Source organism: Ictalurus punctatus, chromosome 15 (assembly GCF_001660625.3).
Source record: "Ictalurus punctatus breed USDA103 chromosome 15, Coco_2.0, whole genome shotgun sequence".
Lineage (NCBI taxonomy): Eukaryota > Metazoa > Chordata > Actinopteri > Siluriformes > Ictaluridae > Ictalurus > Ictalurus punctatus.
In genome coordinates, this window is record NC_030430.2 from 13,770,227 (window position 1) to 13,792,461 (window position 22,235).

The 22,235-nt window shown below is 40.6% G+C and overlaps 1 protein-coding gene across 4 annotated transcripts in view; it reads right to left on the bottom strand.

Annotated features, from left to right (window-relative positions):
• Positions 1-22,235, bottom strand: part of LOC108276083 (DNA (cytosine-5)-methyltransferase 3B) — a 54,172-nt gene that overhangs the window by 14,183 nt on the left and 17,754 nt on the right. For 3 of the 4 annotated variants that reach the window (XM_017487430.3, XM_017487427.3, XM_017487428.3), the window contains exons 3-12: positions 14,246-14,396; positions 12,739-12,821; positions 11,393-11,536; positions 7,612-7,731; positions 6,375-6,533; positions 6,147-6,254; positions 4,080-4,221; positions 593-745; positions 302-346; positions 101-180 (exon numbers count right to left, since the gene is read on the bottom strand). In XM_017487430.3, the coding sequence (XP_017342919.1) occupies positions 101-180; positions 302-346; positions 593-745; positions 4,080-4,221; positions 6,147-6,254; positions 6,375-6,533; positions 7,612-7,731; positions 11,393-11,536; positions 12,739-12,821; positions 14,246-14,396 (1,185 nt within the window). The remainder of the gene's footprint in view (positions 1-100; positions 181-301; positions 347-592; positions 746-4,079; positions 4,222-6,146; positions 6,255-6,374; positions 6,534-7,611; positions 7,732-11,392; positions 11,537-12,738; positions 12,822-14,245; positions 14,397-22,235) is intronic. The other variant, XM_017487429.3, reaches the window with a different exon arrangement.

Sequence of the window (22,235 nt, forward strand, 5' to 3'; positions counted from 1 at the left end):
TAAAATCCCTCTTTTCTCTTCATGATTACATGTAGTGTAGTCACTCAGAGGATGAGTAAATCAGTCTGTTTTCACCTTGCATCTTGCAATCAGTTTTCACCTTGCATGTTTGACAAAGGCCTCCTTCAAACAGGGGGTGGAAGGTTGCTGCTCTTGTCTTGCCACAAGACAGGCAGAACTCTGTGGGTATATGAGAGAGACAGAAAGGATGGAGGGTAAAGGGGGAAAAAAATCAGATCCCAAATCAGAATCACTATGTGGTGAAGTAAGGAAGCAAATGTATAGTTTGGGAAAAGCATACCTTCTATACTTCTGTGATTCTTTAAGACTTCATGAACCATTTGTTCTGAAATGGAGAAGTGATAGATCAATTACACTGGAAAAAGTGACTGGTGAAGGATGAATGCCTTTCATATTGATAAAATTCAGCTTTATTTATCCTTTTTACTGTTACGTCAAAATCACCAATTGGTAAAAATGTTCATTAGAGATATACAGCACATAAAGATTTTATTGATACAGAATATGTAAGTCCTACTAAACAGCGAATATGCTGGGCTACCAAATTCCCATGCCATGTATGACCTCTGACCTCTGCTGTAGATGTCCTCACTGGCTGACTTGGCTTTGCACATGCTGAGTCGGGCCCTCTTGGCGGATGGTGCAAGCTCCGGTGGATTGTACTCAAGAAGTTTAGCCTGCAGCGTTGAGCTCTCCGGAGCTGCTGGGAACAAACAGCACTCAGCTGTGAAAGACAAACCACCATGTTATTCAACAAACACACACACACAAAACCTCACAAAGCCTTTCAGGCAAGGCATGCGAGAGAGATCACACACTTCATCTTGTGTGGCAGTTTTTTACATTTTACAGCCACCTGCTGCAAACTGCAATTGTAGAAATAGAATAGATTGGACATTATTATAAAAACACTGAAAATCCTTCACCTTTTCAACCCACCATCTCTGCATTATATTAAATCTACACATGCCTCATGAGTTGCTAGAGTTAAGCAGTTCTGTTTCAGCCATAAACAGAGCTCATTTCCGAGGAGGAAAGATAAAAGTAAACTGCAGACATAAATGAAGAAAACTGTAATATCTATTGCATAGAAATATTGCAAATTGCAGTTGGAGTTTGTCACCAGAACAACAGGGTTGCCTGAGATTTCTTGGACAAAGTGGAACAGGTGAGTGTTGGATAGAGATTTGCAGCAGACTGGGACAAAGGGATGGTGGTCCCTGTTTTATAAAAAGAGGACCAGATAGTGTTTTCTAATTACAGGGGAATTACACTACTAAGTCTCCCAGGAAAACTCTATACTAGGGTTCTAGAGAACAGACTCTTTGAGGAAAACCAGGAGAAACCCTGCAAATTCCAGCAGGTTCATAGAAAAGTAGACCAGGTCTTTACTCTAGCAGAGCTGTGAGTGGTTATAAGAGTATGCTAGTTCAATCTACATGGATTTTGTGGATTTGGAAAATGCCTATGACTGTGTGCCTTGACATTTGTAGTGAGATACTACAAGAGTAAAATGTATCAGGGTTGCTGCTTTGTGTAATCCAGTCTCTGTATGGGTACAGTGATAGGTGTGTTCTTTGTATTAAATAAAATTAAGCAAAATACCATTTAAGGTGGGTATTGGACACTGTCAAGGGTGTCTCTTTTCTTCACTCCTGTTTATGGTTTTCATGGACACAGATAGAATGGGGGGGGGGGGGGGGGGGGGGCGCTACAGATAACATCCAATTATTTTAAGTTTTATTTGAAGACACTGTTATTCGAAGTTCTCTTGTAACCATCTGAAGGGGACCTTCAAGCATTTCGCTGCTGAATTTGAAGCGGCTACGATGAAAATCAGCACCTCCAGGGGCCATGATTGTCTCCCAGAAAAGAGTAGGTATGTTTTCTTCTGGTGAGCAGAGAGACACTGCCCCTGGTGGAAGAATTTAAGTACCATGGATTCATATTCACAAGTGAGTTGAAAAAAGATTGACAAAAGGATTGGGTTAGCAGCAGGAGCTCAGTGTTTGGACAAATCTCTCTGTTTACTGGATCTTTAATTACCTATTCTAACCTAGGGTCAATATCTGTGGTTAGTAACCAAAAGATTAAGGTACAGGCAGTAGAAATGAGGTTGCCTGGATTACTCTGCCTGATAGGGTTAGGGCCACTGTTCACCTGAAATGAGAAAAGGCAGTTGAGGTAGTTTTCAATAGGGTTTAAATCAAGGGACTGAGATGATCATTTTTGTGTAGATTTGAGTACATTTTTGGATCATTGTCCTGCTGAAATAGCCAACCACAACCCAACTGTAGCTTACATACAGTCCAGGATGTCCTATCCCTAAGTTTCCCTTTGGAAGAAAAACAGCCCCACAACATCACAGATCTTCTACACTACTTAACAATGGGGATGATGTCCTTTTCTGTTTAACCATCCTTCTATTTACACCAAACACACCTGTAGAGTCTTATTTTTGTCTCATCTGACTATAGAACCTGGATCTAGTCAAAGTTCCAGTAGCATCTAGTGAACTACAGATGCTTATATTTGTGGTTTGATGAAAGAATCATCTGGCATACCTTCCAGATAGTTTGTTGGCATAAGTGTGGCATCGAACTTTAGATTTTAGATTTTAGTTTATATTCAATGTCTTAATTATTGGATATGGGCATTCCAAGTGCATAATAATTGTATAGCCATTGTCTAATTTATGAAGGTCATCAAAGGTTTGTTTAATTAAATTTGTATTCTCAAATCTTCTCCATTTTGATTATTCATTCATTTGTCTTCAGTAATCTCTTTATCCTGGTCAGGGTCACAGACCTGGAGACTATACCAGGGCACACCAGGCACTAGTTTGGATACAAGCTGAATGAAATGCCACTCAATCAATGGGCAACAAACACACACACACACACACACACACACACACACTTAGAAGGAAGAACACAGGCAGAAACAAGGAGAACATAGACTCGCCACAGAGAGTAACATGAGCTCAGGATCAAATGGGGGGCCTTGGAGATACTCTCTTGAACACCATGCTGAGCATGTTGATGGATAACTAAGGGAATTTGTCCTCTGTGCAACACTTCCATCCATCCATTGTCTGTACCACTTATCCTACACAGGGTTGCGGGGGAGCCTGGAGCCTATCTCAGGGGACTCGGGGCACGAAGACACCCTGGACTGGGTGCCAACCCATCACAGGTCACAATCGCCAACACATACCACGGACAATTTAGAGATGCTAACCAGCCTACATTACATGTCTTTGGACTAGGGGAGGAAACCAGAGTACCCGGAGGAAACCCCCGAAGCACGGGGAGAACATGCACACAGGGTGGAGGCGGGAATCGAACCCCCAACCCCAGAGGTGTGAGGCAAACATGCTAACCACTGACAATTTCTAGAGGTGCCAATAACTGCCTAGGAGGCTGAAGACACCTCTGAAATGACAAACGGTTCCTTTAAGGTGTATGTTTAGATACATCAGAACAACTGGTTTTGTCTCCACTAGTAATGTAATAGTAATGTTTGTGATTCAAAAATGTGCTAGCTGAAAATGAAAATACTAATTGTCTCCCCAGTCAGAATGTGAGCTCTCTCACAAAGAGAATGCCTTGACAAGTATTCAAGTGAGCATTATCTCATGTTTCTGCCCTGAATCATCTGCATCAAGTACACTAAACAAACACAAGAGCATATAAGGTAAATCATAACACAGAGAAAGCCTGTAGTCTTTGAAAGTGTGGAATCTCATATTTCAGCTATGAGTCATGTGTGTTATAACACTAAATAAACATGTGATTTTCCACTTTGAGTCCTTCTTTACACTAATCATAATTTGCACAGCTGTTGGTGCAAAAGAGAAACTCATCTGTGTGTGTGTGAGTGTATGCGCGTTTTGGAAGACTATGAACTCTATAAATTAATGTAAAGATTAACTAGAGGATTTTATCAGCTCTATGTATGTGATGTAAGGATTAATTAATAGGAAGTGTAGATGAACTGACAGGCTGTGAGTATTAGTTGAAGACTAGCGGTTGGTGTTCCAGGTTAATCATACTCACGGGAGTTCTCTTTGGGTTTGAGGCCATCCTTGCCCTTGGGCAGGAAGCCGCTGTGAGCCCAGTCCAGCATGGGCTTCACCTGGTCCTCTGGATGATCTGAGTCACACAGAGGAAACGTCTTCTCAGCACGTATGCTAGCCATCTATAGTAAACCAACGGTAAAGCGGAGAAAGAATGAAAGTATTGATGAAGTAATATTTTTATTGACATTCATTCTTCAAGTAAAAACAAGCAAGTCAAATATGGAATGTACTGCAGTGAAGCAAGCTATATGTTGAAATAAAACACAGATACAGTGATTGCAAAATGGATGCCGAAACAGCCTGACCCAGCTTAATGATGCAGTGTCATTCTCATGTGGGCAGCATTTCAAAACAAAAGATGCAATGATGTTGACGTATGATTTCTGGCTTGTTGGCACTCATCGCAGGGCAGTAACTACCTTGATAGGAACATACTAGCATGTTGTGTCTATGTATGATGGTGGTGTATAACACGTTGGGCCAAAATCTCACATAGGTGTTGAGATCTGGTGACTGTGAAGGCATATGCTATGCATATCACATGCACAGCATGTGAAATATTGAAACATCCAACCATTGAGTAAACCACCAGTCTTTGTTTCACCATAAGATTAAAGTAGCAGTCAGCCATAACTCCCCTAGAAATAAGTCTCTCTAAAGGGACAAATGTAACTAAACTATGCAAACAAAATGGCCCCCAGAGCATAACAGAGCCACATTTTTTCCCATGTTATTTATCATCCATAGTTAACTAACTTTGTTTTATCCACCAACTTGTATGACTTCATTATCTAGCTAGTTATTATGAATACATAATCACATAGCAAATACTTTTTTCAATTTAATACATTTTTAAATAATATTTTGAGTATTCTCTTTTCATTATGGCAGCTGCCAATAAAATATAAGTTGTTAAGGTGAACAACCAACAGGAGAAGGAAGAATTTTTAGTTGCCTGTGAATCATGGTGCCTTTCAATTTAGAATCTGTACCTGGAAGACTTCAAACATGTATGGTTCTTGTGCATTTTTCTTTTTTAAATTCTTTTTTGCATTTTTCTTTTTTTGTGGATTTTGGGAAAGTTTTTTTTTCCTCTAACAATATGAGAAAAAGAACATGGCCGCCTAGTGGTATAGTCAGAGGTCTTTAGTCTAAATTAGCAGTTCACTTTTTCACAATTTTTATTTGCATACAAAAAGCAAAAAAATAAAACTCAAAAACTGTCTGTCACAACTTCATGAAGAGTCTTCTAAGAGCCATTACAGATTAAAAAAAAGCTGATGTGACAGTAGATAACGGTTTCTATTGATTACTTTTTTGAGTTGCATTACCTCCACTACTCCAAAAACAGGTTCTCCTAGTTTACACAGCAATGTCAACTGCATTACTCAATCTCTACTACTGCATTCATTTAGTAAATGAAAGGATTAGCACAGAAATATTGTTAAATATGTGGATAGGCAGGGTCACCCAAAGACATTATATGTGTGATAAACTGTTTTAAACACCTGAGATTGTTTTTGAAAAGAATTACATTAATCCAACTTCATGGTTGACAAAATAGAAACAAATTAGCCATAGTACATCACAGGAAAGGTGGTAATCTGCAGAAAGAACAGGGAAGCAGGAGGCTGGGAGCGCAGACATGCAGGGTTCTGGTTCTCGAGCATGCCTGGACTTGTTGACCTTTGTATTGTATAGTAGAACATCTTAGTCACTGGAGGAAGGTAATTAAGGGAGCTGTCGGGGAATTCCACTAAGCTTTCAGATAAATGTTTTCCTAGACTCTTATCTTTCAGTCTTTTAAATGTACACAGGCACACACACACACACACACACACACACACACACACATATATATATATTTATACATATATATCAGCTGGACAAACAGAATGCAGATGCCCTATCGTCTTTCTTCATTAAATATAACACAGCCAGATGCACTGGTTCAATAAGTTTCTATTAATGCAACATTACAGAAACCTCTATGTGCTACATGTTTCTCCAAATGATCAACATCAGAATTTATCCAATGAATTACCTCCAGGGCCTGGAATATGGCTCTGCGGTAGGAAGCCAGTTTGGTGTAAGAGGACTGATTAAAGAACTTGGAGAAGGCTGTGATGGAGTCCAGTTTGTCGGCAGACACCTACAAGCAAAAACACACATACCATACACATAATATTATTCACCCCATGAATATATCACTTATAAAAAGAGGATTTGTTCACCTTTCGCTCCATAATGTCGTTTACAGAGTCAGACTCACCTCAGAGAACTTGCCATCACCAAACCACTGGAGCCAGCGCATGCCATGCGATGCCTGTCTTTTCCCCGTGGCTCTCCAGGTCACCACCATGCCAGGCCACCATGAAAAACCCTTAATTTTGCCCCACACCAGCTCCCCGATTCCAAAGCCCTTATTGTCCTACAGGGGACAGAGGATTATGTAAAAACATGCACACGATTGTATTATGTTAAAAGTTCCAAGATTGGCGAAGTGCCATAATTTACATTTGAAAAATATTTAATTACTTATATGACATTCATTAGCCATTTTATCAGCTTTACATACAATATCAGTGACACTGACATAGTAACGTGTGTGTGTGTATGTGTGGTATGCTATGAGTATCAGGTTGAGCAGTGTTATTAGGGTTTTTAAAACACTCAAGCGTCACTGCTGTGTTGAGGATAGTATAACAAGCAGAATTATCTAACTAATATCTGTCTCGTGGTCAGGAGAAGAGGACGAATAATACAAATTTCAGATTGGGGAACAAAAAGACTTCAACTATACACCTATAATGTGGACCAACAGGTTAAGCCAGACAGGTTAGGTTCACCAATAGTGGATGACAAATTGTGCACAGCTCCCCTAAATGAACTAGAAATTTAATGTATGTATTTTACATAATAACATAGATTTAACATAAAAACAATTCCATATTATATGCTGAAAACGATATATGTTGCATCCTTCTACATAAGCATGAAAGAACAAGAGAAACTATTAGAAGTTGTATGGAGAATGGTCAGCCTGGTTAGCATAACAGATTTATAACAGAAGACTGCATCTACAGGACTTGTCTGAACATGACACACATTATTAATTTAGTTACTGTGCACTCTTATTTCTTGTTTGTTGTATGTGTGTCATAGTGCTTTTCTAAACATAAAGTTACAGTCAATAGAGACACTGTTTCAAATTTCTGCTTCACAATGGAATAATTCAAGAACTAACGGTCTCTATGAGTGTGTTGTCAATGAGCTCTATAAAGATGTAGCTGATGGGCTTTGTAAAGTTTAACCCTCAGGCTAGACTATGACACAAAGACGTCTGTCTGCACTTAAAAAGAGGGCTATTCTATAAGCGAGTGTCTTTTAAAGGGCAGGTGGACAAACATAAGTTAGGTCTTGTGTAAAAGAAGAAAGAGGGACAAGACAAAACAAGAGGACATGTACATGGCTACACTGTGCTGGCATGTGGGTGTGTAAGTGTGTACATTGTATTCAGGCTGGCTGGCAGTGTCGGTAGTCGAGATGGATGTAGCGCTGCTTTGAGCTGAGTCTTTAGAGTCCTGCTCCAACAGCTCCAGCTGGGGACCTTCAGGAAGACTATGAACCTACAGACACAAGGGAGAGTTAGTTATTTCATTTGAAAAAGCATATAGTTTAGTACTAAGCTAAGTTCTAACCCTTAGCCTAACAGAATACTCAAGTGTTTCACTACTACTCTATCTGCAGTATATTTGTGATGACCACAGAAATGAACTTCAACACATTCAATGTACTGAGAATAGAACACAAAAACTTGATCCTCACTTATAAAGAGCATTTGGGGTGGTTAATACAAGTTAACAGACTTGCAAAACATATTTCATTGACATTTTCTTTCATTCATTAGTCAAAGACACTTGTAAATAAAGCTCAAAATCTATCAAGTGTAACATTTCAGATATGGTTATGCATTACCAACACAGACAAGAAAACAAAATAGTGCCTCACTTTCCACTTGGTGCTATATAGATACCACAACATGTTGTGGAAAGAGTAATCAAAACCCATAATTACTTTTTACAGTGTTGGAAAGTTAGATAAATCTTAGAGAATATAATGCATTTAGTTTTAAATGTGCTTTTTCTAATGAAATCCAACATCGTTCCTTAGACCTCCATTTAAAAAAAAATGTTTCGGGTAAACAGATTCTAGGTGTTTTTATTTCCCCCTCCAGTTTAGGTAACTTTGTTGAAATCTTTGCCTGTGGAAATTGTACATACACTATTAGGTAGGGATTAGGTTGAAAAATGTTGCAATGTTCCTTTAAGATAGCCTTCATCCTCATAACGGATAAGATTCAATACTAACAAGTCTGCAGCTGAAAGAAAAGGAGCCCGGAGAACCCCTATGTGGGCAAATGGACTCAAAGCAAGAAAAACAAACATGAAGATGAATGGGACACAGATGAAAATCAATAGATGTGGGACTGAACTACTGAACTGGAGGAACGGAAATGCAGATTAAAAATGGAGCATTCCAAAAAACATGAAACCTACTTAAGGGGCAGCCGAAGAGCTTTGCTGGGAAGTAATCTGCCAATCTGAATAATTATTTTTTTCATCATCTCAGTGACAGCAATAAAATATTTTGAGTATAATTCCTGTTTCAGAGTCAAACAGAGGTTAGTCTTCAGATTGCAATAAACAGTCACTTGCACTGACCTGCCTGAACCATACTTTCTTTTTATAAGTTGTCCAGGAACAGCTTTAAGTGCGAAGCAGTTACCTTACAGTATGTATATCTATAAAAAGGAATGGATATCCAGTTAAGTATTGACATTTGTTTTTTTGGAAATAGGTCACAAATGAAGAAAAATGACTTTAACATGAAAGATTATCAAGCATATATGCATATGTCTTGAAGTTAATGCTAACTCATTTAAATGCTTTTATTAGAAATAATGAAAAGGAAATCCAGTCATTTTCTCTACCACATATCCTACACAGGGTTGGGGGAGCCTGGAGCATATCCCAAGAGACTCAAGGCACGAGGTGGGGGACACCCTGGACAAGGTGCTAACCCATCGCTGGGCACAATCGCACACCCATTCACACACTACAGACAATTTGTAAATGCCAATCAGCCTACAATGCATGTCTTTGGACCGAGGGGAGGAAACCCTCGAAGCACTGAGCGCACACGGGGCGACGGCGGGAATCAAACCCCCAACCATGGAGGTGTGAGGCAAACATGCTAACCACTTAGCCACCATGCCCCCGACAAAGAAAATATAATGGGAAAATTAGAATTGGAAATCTGGTATTCATTTATTCACTTCGTCAAAGATATTTCTCTACACATATGAGTAAATTGCTCCAAATCAGAGCACATGTACACTGCTCACACTTTGCGTGATCAAGTGTGATTCACGAAAACAGCTTGGCCTGGGCTAAACAGTACCACCAACTGTACCACAAAGCCTCAGAGAAAGGGCTTTGAAGGAGATGTCTATTCATTATCCCTTCCTAATAATTTGAGATGGTTGGTGCTCTGTTGAGTGTGGTTTATCATAATAGTGCCTAAGCCAGTGTCAGCTCGCATGGCTCTGGTAATATTTGCTTTTAAACTGCTATTGTTGCTTTTAGGAAACAGTTGTTTGAACATGAGTTAAAAACAAGGTAGTAGTATGGCTATAGTATTAAATCTTTCTTATAGGGCTTCTAGAAAGATGGTGCTTAGAAGCGGACATGGAACAGATTGTATGAAAGCTAACAGAGAAAGGACTGGCTCTAAACACAGCGGCAAAGGCTTTAACAGATCTGACGAGAGATGTTTAATAAAAGCTGACAAGCAAACAGTAGCAGAGTTATTTGCAGTGAGCTGGGATTGGGATTCTGATAGAGAATATGTGTCTTCTTTATTTCATTACTGATGCCTCTGTGATTTTCAGGCCCTGTTCCTAATCAGGCAATGTCTGTGTATAAACTTTGAATTCACACTGGCAATGATTCAATGCAAAGCTGGCAGAAGTCATTCATTTCAGTGAGAGGGATTTATAGTGACCACAGGAAACATGATGTGTTTATGTGAAATACAATAAAGCTGAATACAGTTCTACTTCATTTAAATAAGAAGCAAGTGATTTTAAGCAAGAATACTGGGATTTAGGACACTTCATTTTCCACTGTGAAATATTAGTTTTGGTTCCTTCACTCAGACTCGCTTTAAAAAGGGTTAAATCTAAAGGGTGTCCTCACAAACCCATTCACACACTAAGGACAATTTAGAGATGCCAATCAGCCAACAATGTTTGTCTTTGAACTGGGGAGGAAACCTCCGAAGCACGGGGAGGACATGCACACTCTGTGCACACAGGGTGAAGGCGGGAATCGAACCCCCAACCCTGGAGGTTGCGGGGCAAACATGAAGCCACTGTGCCCCTCCAAAGGAAATATGTTGAGCAAAATCCATAAATAACATGATACAGCAGCTGCATAGAGTGTAAGGGTTACCATGTAGAGCATATGTTGGAAACAAGAAATACAAAATTAAGTATATATAGTTCTACTCTCACTGGGTCCTGACTTTTCAGACACCCTGTAGAATCCTAAAGGGCCCTTGAGCATGTCCCTGTGGAGGAAACCCTTAAAAGTTCTATGCAGAACCCTATAACAGAGGGTTTCCTTATCACACAGGACTCCAAGCATAATCCTTTAAAAATGCATAGGACATAGAGGCCTTTGGGCTAAGCATACCAGTATAAAAGACAACCTGACTGTTGCAAATTATTGCTTCAAATATAATGGGATGTTAAAAAAACAAACAAACAAAAAAACCCCAATGAGCTAAGTAAAGAATAAAAAAATGGCACTGTTATTATAGGAAAGTAATCCATAAAGCGGTGATTTGATACCTCCCAAGGTGTATTAATGAACTAAAGTGTTTTTATTCATCTTCTATAATTCGTGCAAAGGGAGCCCCGACCAATTATTATCTTTATTTTAATATCGAGAGGTACTGGATTTTTTATTTCCATAAGTTGTAAGCTGTAATCATCAAGATGAAAACAAGAAAAGGCTTGAAATATTTCACTTTATATGTAATGAATCTATAATATATGAAAGTTCTTTTGAAACTTTTTTAATTAAATTATGAAAAAAAAATCACTTTTCCATGATATTCAAAGTTTTTGAGATGCACCTGTATATATATAATAATAGGATGATGATAGGAACTCACTTGTTTTCAGTGTGTAGAAATTTGCAATTGTGTGTGTGCTCACATTACCAGACTGCTAGGCTCCTGCTTGTCACGACCCCTCTCTCTGTTTCGGGGTTTTGTCTGAGCTGTTAGTCCAGCCTGGAAGATAGTCCTGGGACGAGGGGTCTTTCTAAGACCGGAATCATGGCCTGAACCCAGATCAGACTTTTCCTGCAATTACATAATTTATTCCTACTATACAGTTTTTACTAGAACTCTCACATGCACATTCATGTAATTTCTCAGTGCTCACTTATCTGATTAACTGACTTATTTTTAGAGGAACAATTTCTTACCCATGACCAAATGGGAACCTGTATAGCTAGTCTACCTGTCTTGTTGAATATCTATAACATGCAGATACACACAGACAGGGGTGGTGGGGAAGCAACACAAAGCTATGCAGTCCACTGAATAAGAGCTAACATTTGTTCCCCTAGCAAATTTTCTAAATTCCTTCTACTATATATCATAAATGCAAAAAAAATTACCAGTTCAAAAAACACAAATTTTGAAATTCCCAGAAAACATACCAATGTACACAAGTACACCAATCAGCCATAGCATTAAAACCACTTACAGCTGAAGTGAATATCATTGAATATTGCGTTACAGTAGCACCTGTCAAGAGGTGGGATATATTAGGCAGCAAGTGAACAGTCAGTTCTCAATGTTCATGTGTTGGAAGCAGGAAAAATGGGTAAGCATAAGAATCTGAACGACTCTGACAAGGGCCAAATTGTGTTGGCTAGATGACTGGGTGAGAGCATCTCCAAAAAGGCAGGTCTTGTTGGGTGTTCCCGGTATGCAGTGGTTAGTACATACCAAAGGTGGTCCAAAGAAGGACAACCGTTGAACCAGCAACGATATTCCCTAATGACAGTGGCCTCTTTCAGCAGGATAATGCACCCTGCCACCATTCCATTGTTCAGGAATGGTTTGAGGAACATGACAAAAAGTTAAAAGTGTTGACTTGGCCTCCAATTTCCCCAGATCTCAAACAAACCAAGCATCTGTGGGATGTTCTGGACAAACAAGTCCATGGAGGCCCCACCTCCCAACTTACAGGACTTAAAGTATCTGGTGCTAACAACTTGGTGCCAGATACCACAGCACACCTTCAAAGGTCTTGTGGAGTCCATGCCTCAATGGGTCAGAGCTGTTTTGGTGATACAAGGGGGACTTACACAATATTAGGCAGGTGGTTTTAATGTTGTGGCTGATCTGTGTATATTCCCACAATTTGGAATGTAATCGGATGTATATAATATGTGCCTCCAGCTAAATGTATTAATGAATAAAAACACAAAACCAAAACATTGTATTGAATCTCTATGGTTCTAAAATCTCAGTGTGGGGTGGAGAGTACAGACCTCACTGCGTGAGTGCCAGACAGTCTCGTAATCTGTTTCAGAACGCTTCCGAGATCTCTTCCTCAGGCTGTTCACACTCTCATCTGAGAGAAGGAGAAATGCAAAGGCATATTCCAACATGTTAATGTTATTGTTGTTATAATTTTCCCTCTTGGTGAAAGTTGGGAAGACAGGAAAAATGTATGTCAGTTCCAAAAAGGTGTATGTCAGTATTGTCAGAGGTATGCATATCTGTTATACAACATACAGTGCATCCGGAAAGTATTCACAGCGCTTCACTTTTTCCACATTTTGTTATGTTACAGCCTTATTCCAAAATGGATTAAATTCATTATTTTCCTCAAAATTCTACACACAATACCCCATAATGACAATATGAAAGAAGTTTGTTTGAAATCTTTGCAAATTTATTAAAAATAAAAACCAAAAAAAAAAGCAGATGTACATAAGTATTCACAGCCTTTGCTCAATACTTTGTTGAAGCACCTTTGGCACCAATTACAGCCTCAAGTCTTTTTGAGTATGATGCTACAAGCTTGGCACACCTTTTTTTTGGGCAGTTACTCCCATTCTTCTTTGCAGGACCTCTCAACCTCCATCATGTTGGATGGGGAGCATCAGTGCACAGCCATATTCAGATCTCTCCAGAGATGTTCAATCAGGTTCAAGTCTGGGCTCTGGCTGGGCCACTCACGGACATTTACAGAGTTGTCCTGTAGCCACTCCTTTGTTATCTTGGCTGTGTGCTTAGGGTCGTTGTCCTGTTGGAAGATGAACCTTTGCCTCAATCTGAGGTCCAGAGTGCTCTGGAGCAGGTTTTCATCAAGGATGTCTCTGTATATTGCTGCATTCATCTTTCCCTCGATCCTGACTAGTCACCCAGTTCCTGCTGCTAAAAAAAGGCCCTTCTCCCCCAATTGCTCAGTTTGGCCGGGCCGGCCAGCTCTAGGAAGAGTCCTGCTGGTTCCAAACTTTTTCCATTTACGGATGATGGAGGCCACTGTGCTCATTGGGACCTTCAACGCTGCAGAAATTTTTCTGTACCCTTCCCCGGATACAATCCTGTCTCGGAGGTCTACAGACAATTACTTGGACTTCATGGCTTGGTTTGTGCTCTGACATGCATTGTTAACTGTGGGACTTTACATAGACAGGTGTGTGCCTTACCAAATCATGTCCAATCAACTGAATTTACCACCGGTGGACTCCAGTCAAGTTGTAGAAACATCTCAAGGATGATCAGTGGAAACAGGATGCACCTGAGCTCAATTTTGAGTGTCATGGCAAAGGCTGTGACTACTTATGAACATGTGCTTTTTTTGTTTTTTATTTTTAATAAATTTGCAAAGATTTCAAACAAACTTTGTTCACGTTGTCATTATGGGATGTTGTTTGTAGAATTTTGAGGAAATTAATGAATTTAATCCATTTTGGAATAAGGCTATAACATAACAAAATGTGGAAAAAGCGAAGCGCTGTGAATACTTTCCGGATGCACTGTATTTACCTGCAGGTGATGCTGCGCCCCCATTCTGTTTAGGGCTAAATGGTGAAGGTGGTTCTGCCCCGGTTAAGGGGCTATTCTCATTGGTCATCTCCAGTCCGCTGTCATTCTCTGACAAACCCTCCACTGTGGACATGTCACCATTTACAGCAGCCTGAGAAAAGAAGAGAGTTGGGGTTAAAATAACTCATTTGAAATGTTTTCCTCATCTGCAGTCATTGGCTCTTGGAGAAACCTCCCAGAAAACAGGGGACGTCCCCTGGACGTCGCAAACATCCACTTAGGTCTGTTCACTGGCGGACATTCTGAGGACATCAGAGCTTCCCAAATGGCCGCTGGACGTCCTGTGAATGTCCACTTCAACGTCTGTAGGACATCAACGGGACCTTACACATGGACGTTCAGGGGACGTTCGTAGAGGCCATTTAGGGGATGTCCTGGGGACTTTTTGTCAGCTGGGCTGAAGATTCTTATTAAGATTATGGTTAGGTGATTTTTAACAGAGTGTAACAAGGTGAAATAAGTGGTAATATGATTCATATTTGTAAAAATGTAAAAAACTGATTTTCAGTTCCCTCCAACACCTGTGCACACACACCTGTCATCAGGAATGTCCCCATACAGGGATCTGTGTATAAATAATTTAAATGTTCATATATTGCTAATAAGTGCGATAAATATATCATTGGTATTCTGAAATAAATATTACAATTGCATTGCAATAAAATTGTAAGAGACAGCCTTCATCAATTGAACAACTGTTGCTAATTAGTGAACCCGTAAAAATGCTAAACCTGTTGGTTGGCGGAAAGTTTTGGTAATGTTTTCTGTGCATACTATAATGTTAGAAACAATCCTACAACACACACACTGCTGTGAAAATATTTGCTGAAAAATTAAACATAATTTCTTCTGTTTTTGTGTTTCTCATACTAAATAGTTAGATCTTCAAAGGAAATACAACATAAAACAAAGGAAACCTGAGAAAAACACACAGTACAGGTTTTATTTATTTTAGTGAAACAAAAAAAGTTAGCCAACAACTATCACCCATATTAAAAACAAATTAACCCTTTAAACTTAAAATCTAGTTGTGCTACTTTTAGCAGCAATAACTTTGACCAAATACTTCCAATAACTGGAGATCAGTCTTTCACTTACTTCTAGGACTTGGACTCCTATACTTTAGATCACTGTACTGCTGAATAATCCAGTTGTGCAAGAGTTTCAATTTACGAACTGAATAATACGAACCCGGATATTCTCGTTTAGGATTTTCTGGTAGAGAGTAGAATTCATGTTTCCCTCAATTATTACAAGTTGCCCATGTCCTGAAGCAGCAAAGCACACCCACACAATCAGACTTCCACCATCATGCTTGACCGTAGGTATGATGATCTTTTTGTGGAGTCCTTTTTGTTGATTTCTGCCAGTGGTAATGGGACCCTTGTCTTCCAAACAAAAGGTTCCCAAAAAGTTTGAGGATGATCAAGGTGAGTTTTAGCAAAATTCAGAACCTTAATGTCCTTCTGGATTAGCAGTGGTTTTCACCACACCACAATTCCATGGATGCCATTTTTGCCCAGTGTCTTTCTGATAGTGGAGTCATGAACAGTGACCTTTATTGATGCAAGAGAGGCCTGGAGATCCTTCAATGTTGTCCAGGGCTCTTTTGTGACTTGCTGGATGAGTAGTTGCTGTGCTCTTGGAGGAATTTTGGAAGGTCGGCCACTTCTGGGAAGGTTCACTACTGTGCTGAGTTTTTCCATTTGGAGATAATGACTCTCAATGTGGTTCTTTGGAGTCCCAGAGCCTTTGAAATAGCTTTATAACCCTTCCCAGACTAATGCATTTCAATCACCTTCTTCCTCATCATTTCTTCCAATTTTGGCAGAGTGTGTTACTGGGTAAGACCTTTTAACCATGCTGTTGAAAAAGTTCTATTTAAGTGTTGATTTGATTGAACAGGGTTTGCAGGCCTGGTTGCGTCCAGTCCAGCTGAACCCCATTATGAATGCAGTTTCATAGATTTGGGGAATTAGTAACTATGGGGCAAATACATTTTCACACAGGCCCAGTTGGTATTGGATGACTTTTTTGCTACAATATACAGCATTACCGTTTACAAACTGCATTTGCTTTTGTTTTATCTTTTGTTTTAATTTCTGAAACAATTTAGTATGAGATATACACAAAAACAGAAGAAATCAGGCAAACACTTTTTCACAAGCGAGATCTGCAGGGTGTACACACACACACACACACGTATATATTTTTACATTTTTTTTTATACCCTGCATCTCTCACCTGGTTTCCCACTTTTGCTAGGCAGGGTTGAGCCTGGCCAGTACCTGGATGGGAGACCTCCTGGGGAAAACTAAGATTGTTGCTGGAAGTGTTATTAGTGAGGCCAGCAAGAGATGCTCACCATGTGGTCCTGACTCTCTGTGGTCATTAAAAATCCTAGGACACTTCTAGTAAAGAGTAGGGGCATAACCCCAGTGTCCTAGAGAAATTCCCCCATCTATCATGGCCCCCTAATAATCACCATTCCTGAATGGGCATCACATCATGCTCCTCTCCTCTCCACTAATAGCTGGTGTGTGGTGGGTATTATGGTGCACTATGGCTGCCATTGCTTCATACAGGTGGATGCTACACACATGGTGTTTGAGGAGATACCCCCCCCCCCCCCCCCCCCCCCCGCCCCCACTATGTAAAGTGCTTTCGGTGCCTAGAAAAGTGCTATAGAAATGTAAAGAATTTATATATATATAATTTCTAAAGGTATTCTAAGGACATTACAAAGCCAACCATTACTATATTAGCTGCTGCATGTGATTTGTTTTTGGAACATTGTTTGAACATTCATTTTGTCTGACAACATTACTGCCTAACAATCATCGATTCAATCTGTTGAGTACTTTACTAAAAGTTCTCACAACATTCACTATTAGGCAGTCATCCTCAGAAAGAATGTCAAGATAAAGTCCTGCACAATTCAGTGCATATTACCTGACATTGTAGTTTGGGCCTTAGCAGTCACCTAATTTCTTACAGCAACTGTTACTCAGTTTCACTTTACTGTATGCCACTGGCATCGAAACCAAACATTCCTGTTCTGTTCACCAAGTCTGTCAGGATCTAATTAGTTACTTAGCAGAGTTATGGCATCTGCTTTAAGAAATATACATGAGATTTCTTTATGTTGCATATCCTAAATGCTCCTGCATGGAACACAATATAGGCTACGTCCACATTACACTACGTTTTGGCCTAAGACGCTGCATACTGTCCAGCAAAGACTAAGCTTTTTTGAAAATGCTCCCCCAGGTGGATAAATTAAAAAATGCTGTTTTTTGTGCTGTAGTGGGAACTGAGAAAACGTCTGGGTTACGCAAGTAACCCTGTTCCCTGAGAAGGGAACGAGTCTTTGCGTTTAGCATAACACTATGGGGAGCGCCTCTTGTGTGTGACCGGCGTCTGAAGCTTGTGTAAAATCATGCCTATTTATAGGCCTGCCATAATCAGGTGACGTGGCAATTAAGCACATTGCGTGATATAAATATGGCACTTGTGAACCACGCCATCAGCCTCTATTATCTGAAGCGAAGACACAATTCACAGGCCTGCCCTGGTATGACAAAGCTATGCAATGTCTCATTCCCTTCTCAGGGAACAGGGTTACATGCATAACCCAGATGTTCCCTTTCAAAGGGAACTTCAACGTTGCGTTTAGCATAACACTATGGGAACGAGAATACCCACTCTGTCATACCGAGGGTACGGCCTGTTCAAAAAGACCCAAGTCCAATTGTCACTGCAAGACACTTGAGCCTGGGGTGGAATGAATATCCAGGCTGTAATAATGAATGAATGTCTGTGTCATAGACCACCCTGTAGCAGCACACACATCCTGTAAGGATACCCCTTTGGACAAAGCCTTCGCGGAGGCGACCGCCCTAGTGGAATAAGCCCTTATGCCCAGAGGCGTAGCGAGACCCTGCGCCTCATAAGCAATAGAGATTGCTTCCATAATCCAATACCTTTGACACAGCATCACCTCTACTGTCACCGCCAAAGCAGACCAGCAGCTGCTCCAACTTACGCCACTGGCCAGAGCGGTGGACGTAAGTACAGAGAGCCCTTACTGGACACAGCAGGGCTCTCTTGTTCCAGTGTGGGGAATGGAGGAGGCCAGAAAGCCTGCAACACCACAGGGTGGGCAGCCGATGTAGGCACCTTAGGAATATAATCCGGCATAGGATACAGGAAGGCCTTGGCTAATCCAGGGGCAAAGTCAAGGCAGGAAGGGACAACAGAGAGAGCTTTTAGATCTTCTAGTCGCTTGAGAGATGTCAGGGGCAACAGAAGAGCTACCTTTAGAGTCAGAAGCTTCTCAGAGGCTGACTCCATCAACTGGGGCGTGACTGGCCGAAATGGTGGCCATGTAAACCCTGATTGTAGAAGGAGCCCACCCTGCTGAGAAATGTTCTTGTGAGAACTCCAGGACTGTAGCTATTGCACAGTTCACTGGGTCTACAGTGGATCCCTGTGGATGGGAATCTCCCAAGGAGTGCCATCTTGCAGGGATATTATTTCTGAGAACCATATTCAAGCTGGCCAATAAGGTGCTACTAGCAGCAGACATAGACTGTCTTGGCGAACTCTCGCTGGAACTTGTGGGAGCAGACAGATGGGGGAAAAGCGTACAGATGTTACATCGGCCACATGTGCACCATGGCATCCAGCAGTAATTGTGCCGGAGGAGTGAGGGCAAACCACAGCGGGTAGTGTGTTGTCTCCTTGGAAGCGAACACATGCAGTCCCGCTTGGCCAAACCTCGCCATATGGACTCCACCACTTGTAGATGGAGCCACCAATTCCTGGGCCTCAGACCCTACCTCAACAGGACGTCTGTCCCCCTATTCCCAGAATGTACATTGCACTCACAGACAAACTTTCCTTCTGCCCAGAGAAGAATTAGTTGCGCCTGCCTGAAGAGGGGGCACGGAAAATAATCCTCCCTGGTGGTCAATATATGAGACCTCCGGTGTTTTGTCTGTAAACACATGGTGACCTCTCAATTGAGGAAGAAGGAATTTCAGTGCTAGAAATAGGGCCCACATTTCTAGGCAATTTATATGTTGCTCCAGATGAGGGCCGCACCCGAGACCGTGAGCTGGACAGCTGTCTAAGACCGCGCTCCAGCCCATGAGGGAGGTGTCTGTCATTAACGTCTTGTGATAAGGAGACAACCCTAGAGTGTGACCCAAGGCTAGAAACTGGGGACACTCAAATTCTCAGAGCACGTAGGCATCGCCAAGTGACACTGATTATTCTTAGAGGTCCTTGGACAAAACCCTCAACTTCTCAGCTACCATTGAACGGTCTACTGTTCAATAGGCCCATAAGCACCAATAGTCTCCCAAGATCCTGCTTTATCTTGCTCAGTGTTGATAGGATTGACCCTACGTAAGTTGGGGATAGAAACACCCTCATCGTAGTAGAATCCTTATAACCCCTAGAAAAGTTGTCCACTGCACTGGGGAAAGTATACTTTTCTGAGGTTCAACCTGAGCCCGAAGCTCTTCATGTGGGTGATAACAACATCTCAATGTTGAAGTTCCCTAGATAGTGCTAGAATTAACCAGTCGTCCAGGTAGTTTAGTAAACAGATACCCTGGAGTCACAATGGAGCCAGAGTGACATCCATGCACTTTGTGAAGGTGCGAGGGGATAAAGCTAGCAATATTTCTATGTGGAAATATGCACCTTTTAGATCTATCGTCACAAACAAGTCCTCAAACTGAATCTGTGGAACGATAAGTTTGGGCATAAGCATCTTGAACCTGTATGTCCGAACAGTACAGTTCAGATAACGCAGATCTAAAATTGGCCACATACTCCTATTTTTTGCGGACCAGGAAATAACGGCTGCAAAGACCGCGAGAGGCACTCCCCATAGTATTATGCTAAACGCAACGTCGAAGTTCCCTTTGAAAGGGAACATAGATTTTCAAAAACGATGATGTACTTTTAGTCATGTGATGCAGTCAAGTGACCCATTTAACTCAAAACAAACAAGATGGTGGATGATGCTCTACTGCAGCTGTTGTACCTGCTATCCACATATATAGCTTTGTTAAATATTACTATAACTTGTACAACCTTCAGATTGCATTTTTAAATAGCCTGATGGAAATATGCAGGCCAAGGCTTTGTACGTTTTTACACATGCGCAGTATAAGGATGTAAATATTTTCAGACATTTCAGTGTGGATGAGCGATTTTTGGAAAACATTAGAAAACGGCAATGTAGACTGAGAGCGGTTTTAAGATTTATCTGGATTAATGTGGACATATCCATAGTGAGACTATTTTAAAATATCCAGGACAACAATATTGTGTGTCTTAAATATACTAGCATATCACATAGTTGCTTACTAGTGCATGCCTAAAGTAAACATGTCATTATGAGGCAGAAACACTATCTGCTGCATAACGACACCACCCAGCTGTAAATTATGTTTGACTTTTTTCCTAACCAGCAAGTTTGACAGCTGTCACATAATCCAGATGTCCTGGTTTAAGCAGAGTGGTATCTTGGACCCATTTGCACTTTCATTTTATGTTGAAAAATGTTCACTAAATTAAAAACCACATTTTAAAAAAAATTGGCAACCAACTTAACTTTAAAGCAACTAAAACCAAAACACAACAAAAAGTTGGTGTTTGAACGTAATTAGCATTAAATTTGTGGCATTTGGCAGACACCCTTATCCAGAGCAACTTGCATTTATCTCATTTATACAACTGAGCAGTTGAGGGTTAAGGGCCTTGCTCAAGGGCAGTTGCTCAGCACTGGCAGTCTGGCAGTGCTGGGATCTGAACTGACAACCACCCAATCAGTGGACCAATATCTTAACCACTGAGCTACCACTGCTTACATTTGCATACTAACATGCAGAACAGTTTAGGCTTGGCAAAATTGAGCTGGATTTAGCTACAAGCATAAATGCATGTTGTTTAAAATTTATCAAGATACAATCCAAATACAAGATACAGTTGGGGAAATAAGTATTGGTCACGTCAACATTTTTTTCAGTAAATATATTTCCAATGAGGCGATTCACATGAAATTTTCACCAGAGAAATCCATAAATACAAAGAATTCACAACATTAAAGTCCATAAATAAAGTTATGTGTAATAAAGTGGAATGACACAGGAAAAATGTATTGAACAGGCTAACTGAAATTTATTCAATACTTAGTGGAGAAGCCTTTGTTTGTAATGACAGCTTCAAGATGCTTCCTGTATGAAGAAATTAATCGACCGCAGTATTCATGTGTGATTTTGGCCCATTCTTCTAAACATATTGTCTTTAAATCTTGTTCAATTGGATTCAAGTCAGGTTCTCCAAGGCAAGGTAAGGCAAGCAACCAGCTGAAATACGTAAGTAATTACACCCCCTATCTGTGCAAATTAATATCAGCTGGGTTAGTAAATTGATAGTCTATAAAAAGGCGTTTCGTTACCAAAGTATCACACAAGAAACATCATATTATGTCCCCCACTGTATATGACATGGCCAAGTGGAAATGGGCTCAAACAGTCTGCATGAATATGCAGTTACAAATAAGCTATGTTTCAGCGAGTGTGTGATCTTGCAACACTGCACCAGCATTCGGTCTCATTCAAACAAGATAAAAGTTAGGACAGGTCTGAACATCAACACTGACTCCTTTTTCCCAGTGATAAATCACATGCAGGGCCACATTGACTTTTCAGAATATGACAGTCTCCTCTAAATGAAATGAAATTCAGAGACTGGCTTTGTTATGCTGGGATTGATTAAAACAAAAAACAGAAGAAGCCAGGCAACCAGGAAAGAGGCTCCACTAGCCTGCTGCAACGGAAGAATGGGACACAGGTATGCACGTGAAAACATTGCAGGGACCTTGAGGAGTGCAGATGGTCAGAACATAAAT